The sequence below is a fragment of the Artibeus jamaicensis genome, unplaced genomic scaffold (genome assembly GCF_021234435.1).
Source record: "Artibeus jamaicensis isolate MK-2021 breed Jamaican fruit bat unplaced genomic scaffold, CSHL_Jam_final contig_797, whole genome shotgun sequence".
Lineage (NCBI taxonomy): Eukaryota > Metazoa > Chordata > Mammalia > Chiroptera > Phyllostomidae > Artibeus > Artibeus jamaicensis.
In genome coordinates, this window is record NW_026521977.1 from 19,565,592 (window position 1) to 19,585,895 (window position 20,304).

The following is a 20,304-nucleotide window of genomic DNA, read 5'->3' on the forward strand; positions in this document are numbered from 1 at the left end:
AGAGGGGTTCGTTGGAGCCTCAGGGGTCACTTGTGAACTCTCCAGGCGTGAGGCTTCAGCTCCGCTTCGAGGCAGAGCCAGAGTGCCGGCACTCCCAGCCCCACTCATTCTCTCAGTGCAGTTCGTCCACTCTAGCTCTTCCCACCTTAGCTCAGCGTTCTGTTTTCTGTTGTCCCCATTGCGGAAACAGCACTTGAGTTTTATATGTTTCAGGTCCAGCTACATAGAAATCAGTCTTTGTCTCAAATTCTTGTGGAAAGATGCCCACCCCTGGGCCAGGAGAGGCGGGGTTGGTCACCTAGCAGAAACTTGGAGGTTCTAGCTACAGCTCTGTGTATAGAGGAGTCTGGGGCGTAGGGCGCTGTCACTTGGCACATCAGAAATGCTTCCTCGTTCGGCCTCTACATCGCTTACTCACACCACCTTTCTGACTCCTCCCCTTTCCCTTCCTCTTATCAATGTGCTAGCCCAGCTGGCACGTGTGGTTCTGCCTTTGGGCCTCTTCTCCACCTATCTCTGGTGCGTTTGTCTCTGATACTGACTCCGAAGTCGTGTCTCCAGCTCTGGCTGCTGTCTGGTGAGGTCGGACTTCCTGCCTTTGCACCTGCGGCCTCTGCTTGGGGTGCCACTGCCACCTCTGCGAGTGCTCCCCACCTCTCAGGGCCCGCCTCCTTCCTGCAGCGGTTCCCCAGTCCCTCATCAGTCCCAGCTCATGGCTCCCCTGCCCCTTCAGCACCTGTCAGCCTGGGTTCTTCCCCTCTCTGGGGCTAGTCCTTTGCACACTGGTGTTTTTTTTTCTCCTGGTAGTAAGTTTATTTATTTAGGAGGCCTCTCCTGTTGATCTCTTTATATTTTCATGTTTTTGGGTGATCTGACATGTTCGTAGTGTGCGCTCAGCTAATATTTGTTGAATTAACTCTTGTTAACAGGCTCTAAAATTATTTTAGTGTTACTTAGTCCAAAGGCTAAATTTGATTAGTGTATCTCCTTTGGTCTTAAAGAGACTTGATTCTGCCTGAAAGAAGCTAGATTTTTTCATAAATCTTCTTGTTAGTATTCTTTCATTCTTAGGCAGGTAAACGTTTTCAGTACAGATTGAGAATAAGGCCTCTTGCTGGTCAGTAAGTTTCTGGGGCTTGTGGTTCTCACTGCGGTTCGGTTGGTCGGTGCTGGGTGGGTGTGGGAGGAGGCAGCCCGCGTGTTCCTGGAAGGCTTGCCTTTTGAGCTTAACCCACCTGATGTCACTTTCAAAAATCTCTCTGGGCCTTTTGTAGCTCTTGCAGCCCTTTCTTGATGTCACAGGGCATCAGGTTAAAGCTGATGGTTTCTTCTCAGTCGTGGGCAAAGGCATGAGTGAGAGGGGCCTTGGAAATCAGCTCTTCCGACTGCCTTGTTTCACAGATGAGGAAGTGCAGGACCAGACGGGAGACCTTGGTTCTAGCTACTTACTCAGAGAACCACGGTAACAGTATGATCAGCTGTGGTCCTCAGTTCTGAAACTTTCTTGTTTTCTCTGTTTTGCTAAAAGTCAGAATTAAATGGCAGGTGGACACTCAGCATTTGTAAGACGAAAGAAGAGTTCAGGGAGTTCTGAGAGGTGCCCAGCTTTTACCTCCACCCTCACATCCTCCATCAGCATTGTCCTAGGTCAGCGCTGCCCTCGAGGATCCGATCCCCAGTCTGGGAAGGAGGTGGATGGGTTCATTAGGAAAGATGGGGAACGTAGCCTGCTGTCTCCATGCCGGTCCCAGGTCTCCTGGTGTGCAGCACCGTGTAGTTGAAGCAGTAGCTGGAGACTGAGGTGATGAGGCCACTGAGGGTGCTGTCCAGCCCTGGCCAGTAAGAGCTTTAGGTATTTTCATTACCCTTCTTGTTAAGTGAAGCATTTGCTGAAGTGACAGCGCAAAACAGCAGTGTTCACACCCAGACTCGCCACTGTCTTCCTCCAAAACCCATCTCCTTAACCACTCTGCTTCAGTGCTGCTCTGGTTTTCTTTCAAGGCACAGGCTTAGCCCCACAATTTCCAAGTTTCCTCCGGGCTCTCGGGGTCTAAGAGGGTGATCATTGCGCTTAGCCCCTGCTCCCAGCTCTTCAGCCCTTCTGGTTAACTGGCTCTCATGGGATGGGGGGTGATTGCAGTCACCGGAAGAAAAGAATGCGTCAGCTACAGAAGAAAATAAAGAATGGAACGCTGAACATAAAGCAAGATGACCCCTTTGAACTCTTTGTCGCCGCCACAAACATCCGCTACTGCTACTACAACGAGACTCACAAGATCCTGGGCAACACCTTTGGCATGTGTGTTCTCCAGGTGGGTGACATCCTCCAGCCTTGGACTGCAGTCAGCACTGAGGGGTGCTGCCTGGTCCCCATGAGGACACGTGCACAGTGAGCTCGGGCTGCCCGGTCCCCGTGAGGACACGTGCACAGGAAGGAGAGAAGGCTCACATGTGCCCGCCTCCCCCAGCACCATCAGTGGAATCCTTGGCCACTCTCCAAAGGGAACTTGATAATTCATCCTGTACAAAAACAAAGTTTCCTACTTAAAGTGGCACTTGTCTAGAGATACCAAAACTGGTAGTGATGTGTTGTTGCCATTGGTTCTAAGTAGCTAAAGCCAATAAAGCACCATGAACTTAAGTGAGCTGAGGACCCCAGATCTTTATTGGAACCCACTGAAGACTTTGGTGGCAGATGAGCAGTAAGGCTCTTTCTAACCAGCTGGGCACAGACCTGTGCACTCCTGAGTCCCCCTCAGTGCTCGACCAGCATGACCGGCACTCCCCCCACCCGCTTCTGGCCCTTAAAATCCCCTCACTTTCCCAGCTTGGAGAACTACCCCTGGTAAATTTCTTCACTGGTACTTACTCTTTTGCCTGGCAAGTTAGTAGACTGCATTTCACACTTTTCTTTGTTTTGAGAGCTGGTGGCTTTTTTATTCTTTGATTTGTAAAAAAGACATTTAAGCACAAATCTCCACATTTTGCTGTGTATTTATTACCTATATGTATATTGTGATTATATATACATTATAAAACATGCCTTACAAAATACGAATGAAGAAGTGGGGGGAAAATCATGAATAGGAGTTCCATTTTTTTTCCTGCCTTTGGCTTGCCTCCCACCTTGGAGGCCAGGAAAAAGCGTTTTGCCAGCTCCTCCCCTGACTGCTGCCCTCCAGGGGGCGCTGTTAGTGTGCGCGCGCCTCTGTTCCAACTGCAGTGATGGTGGCCTCTTTAGGCGGTGGCTCCCCCACGTGGTGCAGTTGAATTTTGTCCCAACAGTTTCCATCTATAAATGTATCAGAACGAATCTATTTGGAATTGAAGTGTGAATCCAAGAAGATGGGAGGACTTCTGTCAGATAGGGTGTTATCGGAGATTATGAAGCCGGGTACACCTGTTCTCCAGGGCTTTCTTCTGTGGAACCCTTGTGTCGGGCTGTGTGTGTGCGTCTCCCCGTCCACACTCACCCCGTGAGTTGGGCGAGGGTGTGGTCTTGAGTTCATGCTCTGACGCCCTCCTTTACTTTACCTCCTGGCCCTGGTTAAGCCTCCCTGTGGTGCTCTTTGCATGAGCAGCCCTTTCTAAGCTCTCCTTCTCCCAGGATTTTGAAGCTCTGACTCCAAACCTGCTGGCCAGGACTATCGAAACCGTGGAAGGCGGTGGGCTGGTGGTTATCCTCCTGCGCACCATGCATTCACTCAAGCAGTTGTACACGATGACCATGGTAGGTGCCCGTTTTTTACCTTAATCATGGAGGGTTCAGACAGTCTGCGTTTTTACCGTGGGCCACTTTTAAGAATTCCTGTCAAGCAACTCCATGAACGGTCATCACAGTCTCTGGGCTGGGTGCTCTTTGACTGCAGCTGATGAGAAAGTCACTGCAAAGAAATCTCCCTGGCCACGAGTGTGCCTAGGAAGCTCTGAATTTGCATTCATTGCAGGGCCTTTGCAAATTCTACACCAGTGAGAATCGGACACGATGCACCTGTTATGCAGCGAAGTTTCTGAAATAGTAGAGAGTTGTGCCAGTGCCTGCACTGGCGTATTGCAATAAAGGAGCTGCGCAGGGTTCTGCCTGGCTCACTTCCTCACTGTACTTAAGTCCCTGCTCAGATACCACCTGCTCAGTGTGATCTTTTATCACGTAGTCGAGCATAGGTGGTTTTGTCTGTCACTCCTTTAACCTACTTCATTTTTTGTTAAAATGGATTTTTTGTTAGCTCCTGTGCTAGTCGTTAAACTTCATAGGAGAAGGGACTTAGTTCTCTTCACTGGTACATTCCGCGGCCCTGGGAGATTGCCCAGTCATTAAATATTTGTCAACGAACAGACGACTTTGTGCCCACAGCAGTTGGTCTGTTTTTCCTCCGTCTCTTACTTGGCTGTGTGCTTACCCCCTCAGAGGGCCTTCCCTCACTACCCCACGTGGGAGGCCCCCACCCCCATTTGCTGTCACTGTGCCCTGGCTTTCACTGGTAGCATTCGCCAACACAGGCATGTGTTTACTCCTCTGTCTCCCTCAATCATGAGACTCTAAGCTCCACGGAAACAGAGCATTAAACACCAGCATGTGCCCAGCATGCCTGGTACTGTTGGTATGTATGTTTTATTAAATGAACAAATACACTTCGTAATGCTGGATAAAATGGGGAAAAAGGCAAAGATGAGGTGAGGGAAGTTTGTTGTACTCCACCTTGGGCCAATCCACCTTGGCTCAGTGGATTGAGTGCCAGCCTGTGAATCAAGTGTAAGCAGTTTGATTTCCAGTCTAGGGCACATGCCTGGGTTGCGGGCCAGATCCCTGGTAGGGGTGCTCGAGAAGCATTGCATCTGGTGTCCGACCCCGGTTCTGGTAGGTGGTGTTTGGCCAGTTCCGTGCAGCAGGTTATGGAGAAGCGGGGTGCATTCCCAGCAGTGTCACCGGTGCCTCCTTAATCCCTGACATGCTTGATAGAACGTCTTCACATTTGGACGCCGGGCCTCAGGCCTCAGTGGATGCCTCCATTCACTGATGTTGTCTCTTTCAGGATGTGCATTCAAGATACAGGACCGAGGCCCATCAGGATGTGGTGGGAAGATTTAATGAGAGGTAGGTCTGCAGCACCTTTCTTAGTCCCTCAGTTGTGGGAGGAGTACTTTCCTCTTCTGTCTGTCTGAGGGAAGGTAGCGGAGGAGCCCCAGACCGGCAGGAAGCAGTAGAAGTGAGCGGGAAGCGGGGCCAGGAGACTGGGGCCAGGAGACTGGGTTCTGTCAGGCTCCCGGCCCCGACCAAGCCGCTCTCCCTCTCTGGCGCTTAGCTTACTCACCTGCCAAGGGGGTGATTTGTCTGGGTCACTGTTCCTGAAATGTGTTTTGCAGAACACTTGTGTTTTAAAGAGGGACCTTGTGACAAAAGGGCTCTGTGGCCCGATACGTCTGGGAAATGCCGGTACTCTTTCCCCTTTGTGAAGAGTCACATTAGCTTATTGTAGCCTCTGAGAGTCTTGCAGCAGCAGGGGCCTGTTTAAGTGATGGTTTCCCACACTTACTTGGCCACAGGGCCCTTTTTTACGGAGCACCGGTTAGCAGCCTGTGGAATATCTTAAGGAACTGTGGCCTGAGATCAGTAGTCCTGTGCAGGAGCGGTTTTCCCAGGGGCATCTGGCAGTGTGGGGGGTCATTTTGATTGTCCCGACTTGGGGAAGAGGGGGTTTGGTAGGGGGTGCTGTTGGCATCTAGTGGGTAGAGGTCAGTGATGCTGCTGAACAGCTTAAAAGGCACAGAGTGCTCTGGTCTAAAGTGTCAGCAGTGCTGAGGTTTGGAAATCCTGGCCTTGATGAACCCTGGGGCCTTTTGAATTTCAACCATCTCAGAGACTTTAACTTAGTGGGGGCGGGCCAGGAAGTTACCATGGGCTCTTGGGGAGAATCGAAGCTTGCGAAAGGAGCACATGAGGCCTTTTTCTTGCATTTGTGGGAGAAGTTTTAGTTTCATAGACAAACACGTTTTTTTCTGCATGCAAGAATGTTTGCTATATTTCTTAAGGGAGCTTCCCTGCCCTCCCTGTTCTTTATAGTTTCTTCCTTTGACAGAAGATAAACCCTTTGGTGTATGTTCCCTTGTGTGACCAGTGAGCCTGTGTTGGGTGGGCTTGGAGTTCCCCCTTTGAGGGTGGCCCGAGACACCATAGTGCGGAGGGCGAGCGTGGGAGAGTGCGGGAAGGGCCTCACGGCTCAGCGAGCTGGGGCGGCTGTGCACGAGAGGGGTGCTTGTAATCAGTCTCTCAAGAGAGTTCTCGGTTTTCTTCTTCGCTGTGTAAAGTGTGTTCAGGTTCCCTGTAGAGGAGGCTTGGAATCTCCTAATGTTGCTCTCCATCTGGGTGTTGGCTTTCTGTGGCTTCTCAAAGACTTGATGATTTTCTTAAAGAAAAGCCTCATCTTGGCCCTTGGCTCAGCGGATTGAGTGCCAGCCTGTGAATCAAGTGTAAGCAGTTGGATTTCCAGTCTAGGGCACATGCCTGGGTTGCGGGCCAGGTCCCTGGTAGGGGGCGCTCGAAAGGCAACCACACATTGATGTTTCTCTTCTTTTTCTTCCTCTCTTTCTCTCTCTAAAGTAAATAAATAAAAATCTTGTTTTAAAAAAAGCTGCATTTTGGTTGTGTAGACAATGGCCTTCTCGCCCGACAACACCTCACTATGGTGGTTTTATCCCTCAGATTTATTCTTTCTCTGACCTCTTGTAAGAAGTGTCTTGTCATCGATGATGAGCTCAACATCCTGCCCATCTCTTCCCACGCTGCCAGCATTGAGGCCCTGCCTCCCCAGGCCCCGGTGAGTCAGCCAGGGGTCTGAGAATGTGGGGGAGGCTGCGTGTTCTATGTTGACTCCTCCAGGGCAGCGGCAAACCTCCTCTCCTCTCTGGTAGGATGAGAGTCTGGGTCCCTCTGAGCTGGAGCTGAGGGAGTTGAAGGAGAGCTTGCAGGACACGCAGCCGGTGGGCGTGCTGGTGGACTGCTGCAGGACCCTGGACCAGGTGAGTGCGGCGTTCAGAAGCGCCCTGTCTCAGCAGGAGCTGCCCGGAGGTAAACTGGCGCGCAGAAAGCCACAGAAGCCACACTAGGGCAAGTCAGGACTTGGCTCCTCCCTGGGGAAGAGGCATTTTCTCTTGTTCAAACTTCCGCAGCAACAGCAGGGCTGTTCTGTCTTGTCTGGGTTCACAGCAGAAGTCCAGGATTACCTGCCTCCCCCCCCCAACAGTTCAGAGAGCTGGGATTTGGGGAGAGATGGATTAGATTTAAAGAAGAACTCCCTTCACACTTCTCCCAAGAGAGGGTGATATGCTTGTGTTCTTTCATTTAAGTTTTGATGACATAAAGGCTTTTGCTTTTGCCATGTATAGAAGTGAGAGGAGAGCTTGAGGACCCCGTACTTACCCTGCATCCAGTGGGAGGCCTGGTGAGGGCCCTGTGGGGGATGGACTTGATTGTTAGGTACAGACAGCAGGCTGGGTGTGGGCGGTTCTCTGCTCATTGAGGCGGCCGGGGCTGGTGAACTCCAGGCCTGGGGGTTCCTGGGCTGCACCAGGAGCGGACTGGGCCCAGAGCCCTTCAAACTGTCAGGTGTGTTCGGGGCTCTGGTCTAGCCTGAGCCTCCTGGTCCTGGGCTCTGCTGTCGTGGTGGAAAACAGCTGCACTGACAGCACCTACCTGGGGCTGAGTCAAAACAGGCTGGTTTTTCTCTTTCTCCTGGAGACAGAATCACCAGCTCCTAGCTGACTGTGCAGTCCAGCCTGCAGGCTCTAGGCTTTAAACCATTTCCCAGTACTCTCTGTACCACCAGAGAGGGGGGGTGAGGCAGAAGAGGGAAGAAGGGCAGAAGAGGGAGAAACTGCAATGTCAGTGGTAGCGTCACAGGAAAACCTGTGGCTTATAGCTGCTGCCCCCCCCATTAGTAAACACAGAAGAGCATGCATTAAAAATAGAAGGTGGCACGCTAACAGTGAAATTTCTGAAACAGAAAGGAAAACGGTAAAATACTTAGAAATAAATTTCACTAAGGAAGGGAAAGATCTCTGCTGGAAACTACGAGGCACTGATAGAGAAATCAAAGAAGACACCAGTGAATGGAAAGATACCCTGGGCCGGGCAAAGTAGGTTTACAGTTGTGAGTATGTGAAACACGAGTTTATTTGTGTGCTATTGTTGATGAATTGGTATTTATTTGTATTACAACTGTTAACGTACTTTTGCCCACCCCTGTGTTGTGAAAATGTCACTACTGAAAGCCACCTACAAATTTGGTGCAGTCCCTATCAAGATTCTAATGGCATTTTTTACTAAAAACGCTCCTAGAAATTTGTGTAGAACTGCAGAAGACCCTGAATAGCCAAAGCAATCCTGAGAAAGAAGAACAAAGCAGGAGGTATTACACTTTGTGATTTCAAGCAATGCTTGCAGTCACTAAAAAAGCATGGTGCTGGCATCGAGTCAGACACACAGACCAGTGGAACAGAACCGAGAGCCCAGAAATAAACCCAAATCACATACAACCAACTGGCATTTGACCAGGGAGCCTAGAATACTCAATGGAGGAGAGGTAGTCTTTGTAATAAATGGTGCTGGAATAATATCCACGTGTAAAAGACGGAAACTGGACCTGTGTCTTACCACTCACAAAAATGGATTTGAAATGGGTTAAAGACTTAAATGTGAGAGCTGAGATTCCTGGAGTAACACATAAGAACAGAGCTCTCAACACGGCCTTGGTGGTGAGTTTTTGGGTGTGACACCCAAAGCACAAGCAGCCACGTGGAAGCATTAGTGAGTACCGCTGCATCAGCGGAAAAGGCAGAAGACACCACCCGCCACGTGAGAAGCCCTTCAGACTGGGAAGACGTATTTGCAGACCCTAACCTCACAGGGGGTCAATCCCCACAGCATTCAGAGAACTCAAATACCCCAATTTACAAATGGGCAAAGGACCTGAATAGACATTTCTACAAAGGAGATAACCTGAAAGGCCAGCAGACAATATGAAAAGATGCTCAGCATCACTAGTCATTTGGAAAAAGGCAAATTTAAAACCGCGGTGAGGTGCCACTCCACGCCCGGCACAATAGCCCTCATCAAACAGGTGAGGGACAGCAGGTGCTGACACGGGTGTGGAGAAAATGGAACCCATGTGCGCTGCTGGCGGGAGTGTAGGTTGGTGTAGCCACTGAAAAAGAGTAAGTAGGACTATTACATCACCCAGCAATTCCACTTTTGGGAATATATCCAAAGGTAAAACAGTAATTCAAAAAGAGGTCTGCACCTTCCTGTTCATTGCAACATTGTTTACAATAGTCAAAATACGGAAGCAACCTAAGGGTCTGTCTATGGGTGAATGAAGAAATTATGATACATACATATATGACATGTGTCATATATACATCTCCCCTCTGGGGAGACCTGCTTCTGTGGCCCTCTCCTTTCTTCCCTTCTGGCTGCCAGGGCCTGCATCTCCTCAGTGTCTTGGTGTCACTGCCTGGGTGTGTAAGGCAACTTCCTCAGGACCCGACCGGCCAGGCGGGCCTTCCTCTCAGTCTCAGTGGCCTGTGCTCAGGACAGGTGCCAGTTGGAGAGCCACTTGGCCCCTGCATAGTGTGGCTGTCCCCCTGCTCGTTCGGTGCCCCGGCATCTTCCTTCCCCTCCTAGATGCCGGGCACTCCTCTGGGCAATGGTCTGAGCAGTGCACAGAGGGACACCTGTTTCTAGAGTTCACAATCTGGTGGGATGAGACACACCGAGTCAAGGAAACAAGCAAACCCTGTAGTTAGCGGGTGCTGTGTATGATGGAGAAACCCAGCGAGGAGGACAGAGGGGGGAGGCTGTGCCAGGAGGAGGGTGGGATGCTGCAGTTCTGGGCGAGGTGGGCAGGGAAGGCCTCGTTTAGAGGTGTTTGAGCAGACTGACGGAGTTGTTGAGGGAGTGGGCCATGTGGCTCTCTGGGGGAAGAGTGCTCCCGGCTGAGGGATCTCCAGCTGCCTGGGCCCGAGGTAGGAGTCTGCCTGGTGCGCTTGAGGACTGGCAAGGGGCCTGGTGGGCTGAAGCAGGGCGAGTGGCGAGGAGGCAGCCATTGGTGGCGAAGATGGCATGCAGGCCCCTGGAAGGGCTTTGGGCCTTACTCTGTGCGAAGCGGGAGGGCTTAGGCTCAGTCTCTTCTCAGCACAGCCACCAGGGGCATCCCCAGGCTTCATGTACAAGGGTCCCTCTGGTGGCACTGTTGCATCTAAACTGTGGGGGAAGGGGGGTGGGAGCAGAAAGCCTAATTAGGAGGCTCCTGTAGTAATGGGGGCGAGAGGATGGTGGCTCCTGTCGGAGTAATAGAGGAGGAGAATGGTAGGCATGGCAGGATTTGGGGTGTGTTCTGAAGGTAGCACTGGTGGGACTTGCTGATAAATCAGCGGCCAGGGGGACATGGAGAAGGCTTGTAGCCTGAACAGTTGGACAGTGGCTAAGGTGGGGAAGATGACGGGCGGAGGGGGTCTGAGGGCACGTTAGGTGTCGGTTTGAAGTTGACGTGTCTGTCGGAGGCGCAAGTGGGGCTGTGCAGGGGCAGTTGCCCTGGATGTGAATGTGGGCTTATTGACATCTGATCGGTGTTCAGAGCCTCAAGACTCGGAGGAGGTGACTGCAGGAGTGAAGTCCAAATGCTGAGCCTTGCCCTCTGGCCTTGAGAACCGCCCCCCTTTATTTGGCCTGGGCATCAGCCTGATGTCTGCATGGTGATGGTGGCAGATGGCTGGAACTTGGCCTTCCTCAGGGCTCACCTAATTCTTGTCTCTTTCCACAGGCCAAAGCTGTCTTGAAATTCATTGAGGGGATCTCTGAGAAGACCCTGAGAAGTACCGTTGCGCTCACAGCCGCCCGAGGAAGGGGGAAATCTGCGGCCCTGGGGTTGGCTATTGCTGGGGCAGTGGCTTTTGGGTAAGAGGGTCTTCCCCATCTCGAGGGGCCCTGGGGCAGCAGTGTGTGGGACTGGGGCTCGGGACTGGGAGGCTCTGCTGGGTGACTTCTAGGTCTTTGGTTCCCACCTTGAAATAGCAGCACATTCCCCCAACTCCTCAGAGGTGCAAGTACACATGTGCAGATGAACACACTCACACCCACACCAGGGCCTTTGCGATCAGGATTCAAAGTTGAACAAACACGCAACAAAGAAATGCTGGCGAGAAACTTACAAATCCTCAGGATGTGCGCATGTGTATGACCAGCTTTGCTGACTGAGAAAAGTACCAGCTGGACACGTTAATGATTCTGATCAGTAGAAGGTACTTCTGAGGAGCTGCCTGAGTGACATTACTTGCTGTCTTTTGCTCTGGCTGGGAGATGTAGGCAGCTGCCAGCAGTTCGTGCTTCCGACTTCACAGACATAAACACTGGGCCTAGCGTGGACCTAGGAGGCCACGTTCCCCTGTCCTGTACGCACCATCTTCTGTGGTGCTGCTGGTCACTAGTCATCCCGTGAGCGTTTGGCGGTGGAGGAACCTAGGCCTGAGGGGTTTCAGGACTGGCCTGAGGTCCCTGAGCAAGTCGGCAGCACCAGGGCTGGAAATTTAAGTAATTTCCTAATTACTTAAAATTTTTTTTCTTCTTCTTTTGTTGAACAGGTACTCCAATATCTTTGTTACCTCCCCAAGCCCTGATAACCTCCACACTCTGTTCGAATTTGTGTTTAAAGGGTTTGATGCACTGCAGTATCAGGTAGGTGATCGGGACGAGAATTTATTTTGATTCAGCGCTGCGTTTAAATCTGGGGGAAGTCTGTAGACCGCGTGCTTACTTTCCTACTGTTTGTCACTGGTTTCACTCTTTCCCCATCAGGAGCATCTGGATTACGAGATTATTCAGTCTTTGAATCCCGAATTTAACAAAGCAGTGATCCGAGTGAACATATTCCGAGAGCACAGGCAGACCATTCAGGTGAGGCGCGTCCTAAACCCTGCTGTGTTCAAATGGCTCCAGGTTGTTTTTTTTATAGTCGCTTTATGTGCTGTGTAATTGCATGCCTTTTGTGTGGTAGTTGTTTTAGGACAAACCTATTCCAGACTTTTGGCCTCTTCTAAAGAAAAACATGCAAGCAAACTAACAAATGTATTTAGACAGCTTGAAAAGTTGAAGTTTTGACCCTTGAAAGTTTAGTAAATGGGATTGAGAGTATGCTATCTGACGTCAGTTCTCATTTTGTTTAGTTACGGTAGATTTTGAAATGGCGCCTCAGTAACTAGAACAATAACCTCACCATTTAAAAGAAAGGAAAGAACTGGCCTGGTTGGTATGGCTCCATGGATTGAGTACCGGCCTGCGAACCAAGGGTGGCTGGTTTCATTCCCGGGCCGGGCACATGGCTGGGTTGCGGGCCAGGTACCCGGTGGGGGGTGCCCGAGGGGCAGCCACACATTGATGTTTCTCTCCCTCTCTTTTTCCCTCTTTTTCTACTCTCTAAAACAAACAAACAAATAAATAAATAAAATCTTTTTGTAGAAAAGAACTTTGTAAGCATGGACTCTGAATCTTTGTGGTTCAGGGTAGCCCATTTTCCTTTTTCAACAGTGTTTCCCCAAAAAGCTCTATAAATCTCCAGTGCTCTGTAAGCCTGAATGGTTCTCACTTGTCCAAAGGCTGCAGGTTTTGTTAAATTGTAGAGAAGCATCAGTGTGCCGGGCTTGAGGAAGGACGGAGACCCCCCGGCTCCTGGTGCAAGAGGCTCGTTGATGATTTTTGGAGTGGGGTTGAAGTGGGAGGTGGGCCAGGCTAACTTGGCGGTTTGTGCCCTGGACCTCCGTACCTGTCACGGAGCCACACCCGTGAAGGAGGTGTGCCTGTCAGGGCCCAGGTTATAAAAGATGTTGAGTGTTCGTGCCTCTTACCTGAGGATCTTAATTTTTTTCCTTACTAGGTCTCTTTCTAGAATCTCTCATTCTGCACATTTTTTCCTATTTTGCCCGATTCCCTCAGCTGAGAGGAGGAAAGACTGATGTTGGGGTGGGGAGTAGGCTTCAGGCAGTGAGAATACAGAGATCGATTAAAACTGAAGAAAAGGCACAAATTAAGAAGGAAACCTTTCGCTGAAACGCTCTGGCTCTGCTCCACCTGTTCCTCGGGTTTTCAGTCCCAGTCTCTCGTGCGCTCATTACCAGCGTCCTCTTGTCTCCAGACTGGAGCTTAAACACACAAGCGGTGACCTGACTTCACGAGGCCCCGTTTATGTCCCTTGGAGGTTTCCTCCTTCGTGCGGGACCTGGGGAGGGGATAAAAAGGATATTAGATTGAAGCCTGCTACGCCTCCTCTAGGGGACTGCTTTCTGCTGCTTTTATGATTGTTTCGTTTTTTTCCCTTTAAGATCCAAGATATGGGGCCTTAGTGAGGATGTGTGTCCTGCTATTAGAACGAGTGGGGTGGCTGCCTCCCTGACCCATCAGCTTCTAGCAAAGCAGTTACAAAATCTTACGCGTAACGAAAAACTTAAATCGTATAGAGAAACACAGAGGCCGCTATAACACTCAGATACTCAGTACTCAGGCTTAAGAAATGTCGACATTCTGCTGTTTGCTATGTTTGCTTCATACTTTAGAAGTCACCTTCGTTGTTTGTTTTAAAGCTCTGAACCGTCACAGACACAGTTGAGTCCCCCCTGAACCCGCCCTGTCCCATTCCTTTCTGTCGCTCCCCATAGTCACTCTCTTCTGAGATTGGTGTGATTCCTCTCAGTTCGTGTGTTTATATTCTACTGCATAATTATGCATCCATAAGCGGTAACACACTGTGCTTGTCCTTTTTCAGCTTGCCTTTTTTGACTCAGTGTTTGTATTTAAGATGAGTCCAGATTGAAGCTTACAGATCTGGTTGATGTTAAAAACTATATGTATATACTACAGTTTATTTATATGTTTCCAGAAGTGGAATTGTTGGGCTTTACAAGATATGTAGCTTTCCAGCTTTCTTGGATTTTGCCAGATTCTTTAAATTTACCTTCACATCAGCTTTTTTTTTTTTTTTTGAGTTTTTGTTCACCTGAGTCCTCCCAAACACTGGGTGTCCCACTGCCGTTTAAGTTTGACGGGGCGTGCGTGGGCCGGGCTTTCCTGTTGCCCTCGCACTGCACTGATGCCTGCGGTACTTCATGGGGTCGAGTGCCTTTGCTTCTGTTCACTGGCTGTGCAGGTTTTTCTCCCATAAAATATCTCTTTGTGTCCTTTGGCAAAGTTAAAACAGCAGGAAGTCCTGAAGAGACTGAGGGGCTTCCCTTTGTTTGCATGCGTAAGGATGTCAGGCTTATGGCAAGTTTGGGGCATTAGGTGGCCAAGCTAATAATATAACGAAACATGTGCCTGTTATGTGTATTAAGCGGGGAATAAGTCTAGAAGTATCCACTAGTGCAGGGAGACTTGGCCTTTGTAGTAATAGTATCAAAGCCTGGCGCATGGCACCCAGCTCACAGGCGCTTGAGAAATCTGACAGCCTCCCATCAGCCACTGCCAGCCTGTGCCTCTGGCCCATGGGCCTGAGTGAGGCTGCGGGGAAGCATGAGAATACGGAGGAGAGGAAGGAAATGGAGGCATCACCTGCCACGCTGGGCCAGGCACCATGCAAAGAATTTCTAGATTCACCTGATTTTTCTCTCAAACAGCCATCAGATAGGCGTCTCCTGCATTTCACAGGAGAGGACTCTGAGGCTGTATGTGATTCAGTGACCCGATTACAGTCACACGATTGGTGGTCGAACTGTTGGAACCCAGGTGTCTGATTCCAAGCCGTTACGTTTTTGCCCTGCCAAGGAGAAGTGGGAGGAGGAAAGCAAGAAAGCAGAAATGGGAAGGGAGAGAGAGAGGATGCAGGCCTTCATGACGACTCTCTTCTCTCTCGGCGATTAGCAGTGGGACATCAGGTGGCCGAGTTAACCATGTGGACATTGCCTTCCCACAGTATATACACCCCGCAGACGCCGTGAAACTGGGCCAGGCCGAACTCGTTGTGATTGACGAAGCCGCCGCCATCCCCTTGCCCCTGGTGAAAAGCCTCCTGGGCCCCTACCTTGTTTTCATGGCATCCACCATCAACGGGTAAGGCACCCGGTGCGCACTCGGGGCTCTCACGGTCCGTTCTTGCAGATCCGGTGGCGTGTAGCAAATTGGCATGGGTAGGTGAGTCTGATTCCCCAAGTCTGAGTCTTCGGGGCCGATTCCGTCTCTCCCAGGGCTCTTGCAAATGGGAGCAGGCCTCTCAGTAATCAGACCAGGTTGCCTCTGGTCTGACCTTAAATGGGACGCACAGACTGGAGACTCTCATAGCTCAGGTGGCGAGTGTCTCCCGTCTGCAGGCCTGGACAAGTTTTTAAAAGTATGTGGATGGCAATATCAGTGTCTTAGATCTTATGAGAAAGTATGAAAGTAACTCTATAATTGGCATAAGAAAACAGGTTTATACTGGTTGAAGAGCTTTTTTTAAAGTTTGAAATATTTAGTTCATGTTTGCTGTAGAAAATTTGGAAAAAACAGGCACCAGTGAATGGAGTCACTGTTGATCCATTCATCTAGACAGAGCTTGTTAGAATTCTGCTGTGCATTTTCTTTGCATTTATTTTGCTTTTTCATTTTGAATAAGAACATAAATATAGTTTACATATTGTTTTTAATTTGCTTTTTGCCATAATCACTGTGAAAATTTTCTAGGTCAGAAATACATATGTTTAATATTGGAAAGATTTTGATATGGAAGTCACATCTTGAAAAATGAATTCCATTATAGATTTATTGTAGTGAGTGCTTTTCTTAATACTGAAAATATTTAAAGTGGATTTTACTTTTTTTGGTAACAGCTTTGTTGAGATATAATTCACATACCACACTGTTTACCTACTTAAAGTGTGGAGTTGGATTGTTTTGTATATTCACAGAGCAGCGCAGTCATCACCACAGTCAGTGTTAGAACATCTTCATCAGCCTGAAGGAGAACTGCGCCTCCCTCCACCCCGGTCTTAGGGAACCTCAGTCTGCTTCCTATTTGTATAGGTCTGGCCTATTCTGCACATGGCTTATAAGTGGAATCATACAATATATGGTCTTTTGCAACTGGCTTCTTTCACTTGGCCTAATGTTTTTAAGGTTCATCCATATAGAAACCCAGAAGTGCTAAGTAGACATGCCAGACTCGAGCCCAGGATGGCTCTGGGCTGAGCCTCCGAGCTGCCCTGCCTCCTTTGGGGGTGCCCGAGTGCTCCCAGAAGTTGAGAGGTGGTTGGGGCTGCCCCTGGGGGGCAAGAGTGTGGTGTCACCATAGGATGAAGAAAGAAGTTCTCTCCCCCCTTCTGGAGAATGGATTTGGGCCCTTGTGTCTGATTGCCTTTGCTTTTACTGCAGCTACGAGGGCACCGGTCGGTCCCTGTCCCTGAAGCTAATTCAGCAGCTCCGCCAGCAGAGCGCCCAGAGCCAGATCAGCACCACCGCCGAGAACAAGACCTCGACCACGGCCAGGCTGGCCTCAGGTGCCTGCGGCTCTGCACGGGCCCTGCATGCACAGCGAGTCCCTTTACACTCTTGCTGGGCCTTCCCCTCGTGACATCATGGGCGGTACCAGACCTTCCTACAGCGAGGCAGAAAGGCTCAGTCCTTAAGAGCTGAAGTTGCTTTTCTCCAAAGAGTAGCAAGCCAGTGACCAGATGGGAGCCTGACTGGGCCTTCTGGTGGCGGCACTCTTGTTTGTCCCCACCCGGGGCTCAGTCGCATCGGCTTAGTGGGAGCCCTTTGGGATCTGTGTCCCGGTAAGGTGCTCGTCCGCCAGAACGGTCCAGAGCCATTCAGTTTAAATTCTCAAGCCATATTTATGTGGGCATGCTGTGACAAAGATACAGTAAAACATTGGCTTTGCTCTTTGACCCAGAAAGTACTTAATAATCATTTCTCATTGTGTGTGTGTGTGTTTTGTGGATACAGCGCGAACACTGCATGAGGTGTCCCTGCAGGAGTCCATCCGCTACGCCCCTGGGGATGCGGTGGAGAAGTGGCTGAACGACCTGCTGTGCCTGGACTGCCTCAACATTACCCGGATCGTGTCAGGCTGCCCGCTGCCCGAGGCCTGTGACCTGTATCCTCCTGGGCTCCGTGCGCCCCACGGAGGGGCAGGGGGAGGAGGGGGGAGGGTTACGGGAAAGGCTCGGCCCTTGGTTTCTAGGGAGGGGGGAAAGCTGAGCATTCTCGATTCCTCTCCTTCCTTTCTCTGACGTGTTTCTGCTCGGAACACGGGGTCCCCGTTCCCAAGGTGAGGGGAACCCACCCTTCCAGGTCACCTTTGGGAGTAGTTGTCCTGCTGTGGGCTGTCTTTGATTTGTTTCGATGGCTTAACTCCAAATCCAGCTACTATGTGAACAGAGACACCCTCTTCTGCTACCACAAGGCCTCCGAAGTCTTCCTGCAGCGGCTCATGGCCCTCTACGTGGCTTCCCACTACAAGGTGACGGCCACTAGCCCTCGGGTGCACTCCACACCAACAGCCCCCTTTTACTTGGCCTTTTGCATCTTCTGTTACGCAGTGGAGTGGGTCAGGTGACGTCCATGAGGACTTCAGTGTCCTGACATTGGCAAGGGCCAGTGACCTTGGTGGAGAAATTGTGTCTCCCACTGTTGTTGAGATCGTTGGGCTTCCAGCTCCGCCCGCAGACTGTGGGATTCCTGCGTGTGGCTCCGTGCCTGGGCACTGGGGAGGTGGGAGCATCGCCCACTTTAAAGGGCCGCTCCATTTCTCCTCCGTCTGCTAAGCTCTTAGGCTCAGGTGACGTAGCGGTTGCTGCTCTTTGACCTGACATCAGCCTTGTTCCTCTGGGCTGCTTTTGAGGAGCAGTGAGTGAGAATTTAGAATATTTGAATGTCTTGACAACTAAAGAGCGAGTTGGAAAGGATACGTGCCGGGTGTCTGGGTAGTGGCTTTATGGACGCCCGTCCGTGGGAGGCGGGAGAGTCGGTGTCAGGAGTGGTGACGGATTTCTCGGAGTGGCAGCCTCCCGTCAGGACAGAGCCCCTGTCCCAGCTGGGCAGCGGGCAGTGCCAACTCAGCAGTCCTCGTGCCGCCCTGCAGCCTCGGCACTCGTGGGCAGGTGACGGCAAACGTTCGAGGCTAAGTCCCACTTGGGCTGTTTTGAAGAGTCTCAGGCCGACTGCCCAAGACACTAGACAGGCACTTTGCAGGGTGTCGGCCCATCGCCCAGCTTTGGGGAAGGCAGCACTCCAGCCGTCCACTGATCGCAGTAGCGTCTTGAGTCAAGGACAGGAGGAGCGGTTCTCACCGACGCGTGGTTGTGTCTGCAGAACTCTCCCAACGACCTCCAGATGCTCTCAGATGCACCGGCCCACCATCTCTTCTGCCTCCTGCCTCCCGTGCCCCCCACCCAGAACGCCCTTCCCGAAGTGCTTGCTGTCGTCCAGGTACGGAAGCAGAGGCGTCCTCGTGGCATTGATTTTGGAAATCAGAAGGGATGGTGGCTCAGTAAATTCGGCATGGAAGGGGAAGCTGCAGATTCCTGGTCTGCAGCCAAGGGGCTGGGTGTTCGTCAGGCAGGCCAGGAGGGTGTGCCGGAGGGCAGGCACCTCGGACAGAAGCCCGGGGGGCCCACTGCTCCTGGGTGGGTGAAAGGCAGAACCGGCCACTGGTATTTTGACTCAGAGCTCCTCCTACCACAGAACTGTCTGTCTGTTCTGTTCTCTTTTATTACAAAAGCAGTACGTGGTACTTACGAAATTAGAAGAAACTGATAGGAAAAATGTTTTTAATGCCTGGCACGTGTTTGTGCATTTCTGCATCGTTTTGCCTTTTCATAAGCATGGGCTCACAATGCTTGGTAATCTTTTTTTTTTTTTGCAGTGTGTCAGATATTTATAATATGCACAATTTTTTTATTATCTCCCGAGGATATATTTTATTAATTTTTAGAGAGAGGGGAAAGGCAGCCCCCCACCCCACACACACACATCAGTTTGAGAGAGAAACATTGGTTGGTTGCCTCCCATAAACCTGGGGAGTGAACCTGAAACCTAGGTATGTGCCCTGACCCGGAATCAAACTCGCAGCCTTTTGGTGCACACAGTGACGCTCCAACCAACTGAGCCACTGGCCAGGGGTGACCCGCATCATTGTCACAGGCTGCATTACTTGCATGTCCCGTATTGTGTTGAACTGTTCTCCTGTCAGATACTTGAGTCCTTGTGAGTTCCCACTGTTTTGTACAGCGCTGCATGAGCGTGCTGTGTCTTCAGCGGTGTGTGTGCATGCTCACCGTGCACGGAGCCCTCCTAGTGTGCTTTTGCACTTTGGGCCAGGAAGATGTCAGTCCTGTGCCTTGTTAGTGACAGTGTCAGGGTCCCTGTGGGGTGTAGTGACAAAACTTCCATCTGAAAGGGGCGAGTCAGGGTTAAGTCTGACCTGGGGTGGAAGCAGCTGGCCTCGTCCGAGAAGCAGCAGAAGGTAGATGAAGTTCTGTGAACGTGCTGTCTCGCTGGGCCGGCCCACCTGTCTGCGCGGCCCTGCCTCCCCCACAGGTGTGCCTGGAGGGGGAGATTTCTCGCCAGTCCATCTTGAGCAGCCTGTCTCGAGGGAAGAAGGCTTCGGGAGACCTGATTCCATGGACAGTGTCAGAACAGGTGACGACCTGCTTTCCCTGGCACGTTGGTGTGAGTGAAGCTGGCGGTGTCGAAGGGCGTGTTGGGTTGCTAAGTTGCTGGCTTGTGTCTCCCCCACAGTTCCAAGATCCAGACTTCGGTGGTCTTTCGGGTGGAAGGGTGGTTCGCATTGCTGTTCACCCGGATTATCAAGGGGTAACGTGTCCTCGTGCCTCCGAGCCTGGGTGTGCTGTAACTGGCCGCAGCTGTGTTGCCGGCTTGTCAGGGCAGGTGTATGTGGCTGTGTGAAGGGGAAGCTGGTGGGGAGTGAGCGGTTTTAGGCACTTCCCTGCTACGGAGTTTGCTGGAGCTGGGGGGGGCGGTGGTGGGCAGGGTGAGTGTACGTGCTCGCTCTTTCTTTGTGAGGACGGGGCTCGTGAGCCAGGTCTGCTTTTGTTACCTCCAGTCCCTCGCATATCCCCACTGAGGAGTTCGCTGTAGAGAGGCCGGGTTGGGCTTGCCGACCTGTGGACCAGCAGTCCCAGCCGGCCGGCCTCGAGCTCAGGTGGCAAACGAGCTCTTCTTGATGGGCTGCACGGTGTGAGGGTCAGGGCCGTACTGCCCTCAGTGGTTAGGTCTCTGCCCTGGCCTCTGAGGGATTCCGTTGCTTCTTTGTCGAGAGCAGCTGGGCC

General features: G+C 51.2%; 1 protein-coding gene across 2 annotated transcripts in view; it reads left to right on the plus strand.

Moving 5' to 3' along the window:
• NAT10 (N-acetyltransferase 10) overlaps positions 1-20,304 on the plus strand; it is a 37,213-nt gene that overhangs the window by 5,184 nt on the left and 11,725 nt on the right. For both annotated transcript variants that reach the window (XM_037128272.2, XM_053673131.1), the window contains exons 4-18: positions 2,141-2,312; positions 3,608-3,730; positions 5,034-5,095; positions 6,701-6,815; positions 6,910-7,017; positions 10,818-10,951; positions 11,635-11,728; positions 11,849-11,947; positions 14,952-15,088; positions 16,385-16,509; positions 16,958-17,108; positions 17,378-17,474; positions 18,326-18,442; positions 19,553-19,654; positions 19,754-19,828. In XM_037128272.2, coding sequence (XP_036984167.2) covers positions 2,141-2,312; positions 3,608-3,730; positions 5,034-5,095; positions 6,701-6,815; positions 6,910-7,017; positions 10,818-10,951; positions 11,635-11,728; positions 11,849-11,947; positions 14,952-15,088; positions 16,385-16,509; positions 16,958-17,108; positions 17,378-17,474; positions 18,326-18,442; positions 19,553-19,654; positions 19,754-19,828 — 1,711 coding nt within the window. The remainder of the gene's footprint in view (positions 1-2,140; positions 2,313-3,607; positions 3,731-5,033; positions 5,096-6,700; positions 6,816-6,909; positions 7,018-10,817; positions 10,952-11,634; positions 11,729-11,848; positions 11,948-14,951; positions 15,089-16,384; positions 16,510-16,957; positions 17,109-17,377; positions 17,475-18,325; positions 18,443-19,552; positions 19,655-19,753; positions 19,829-20,304) is intronic.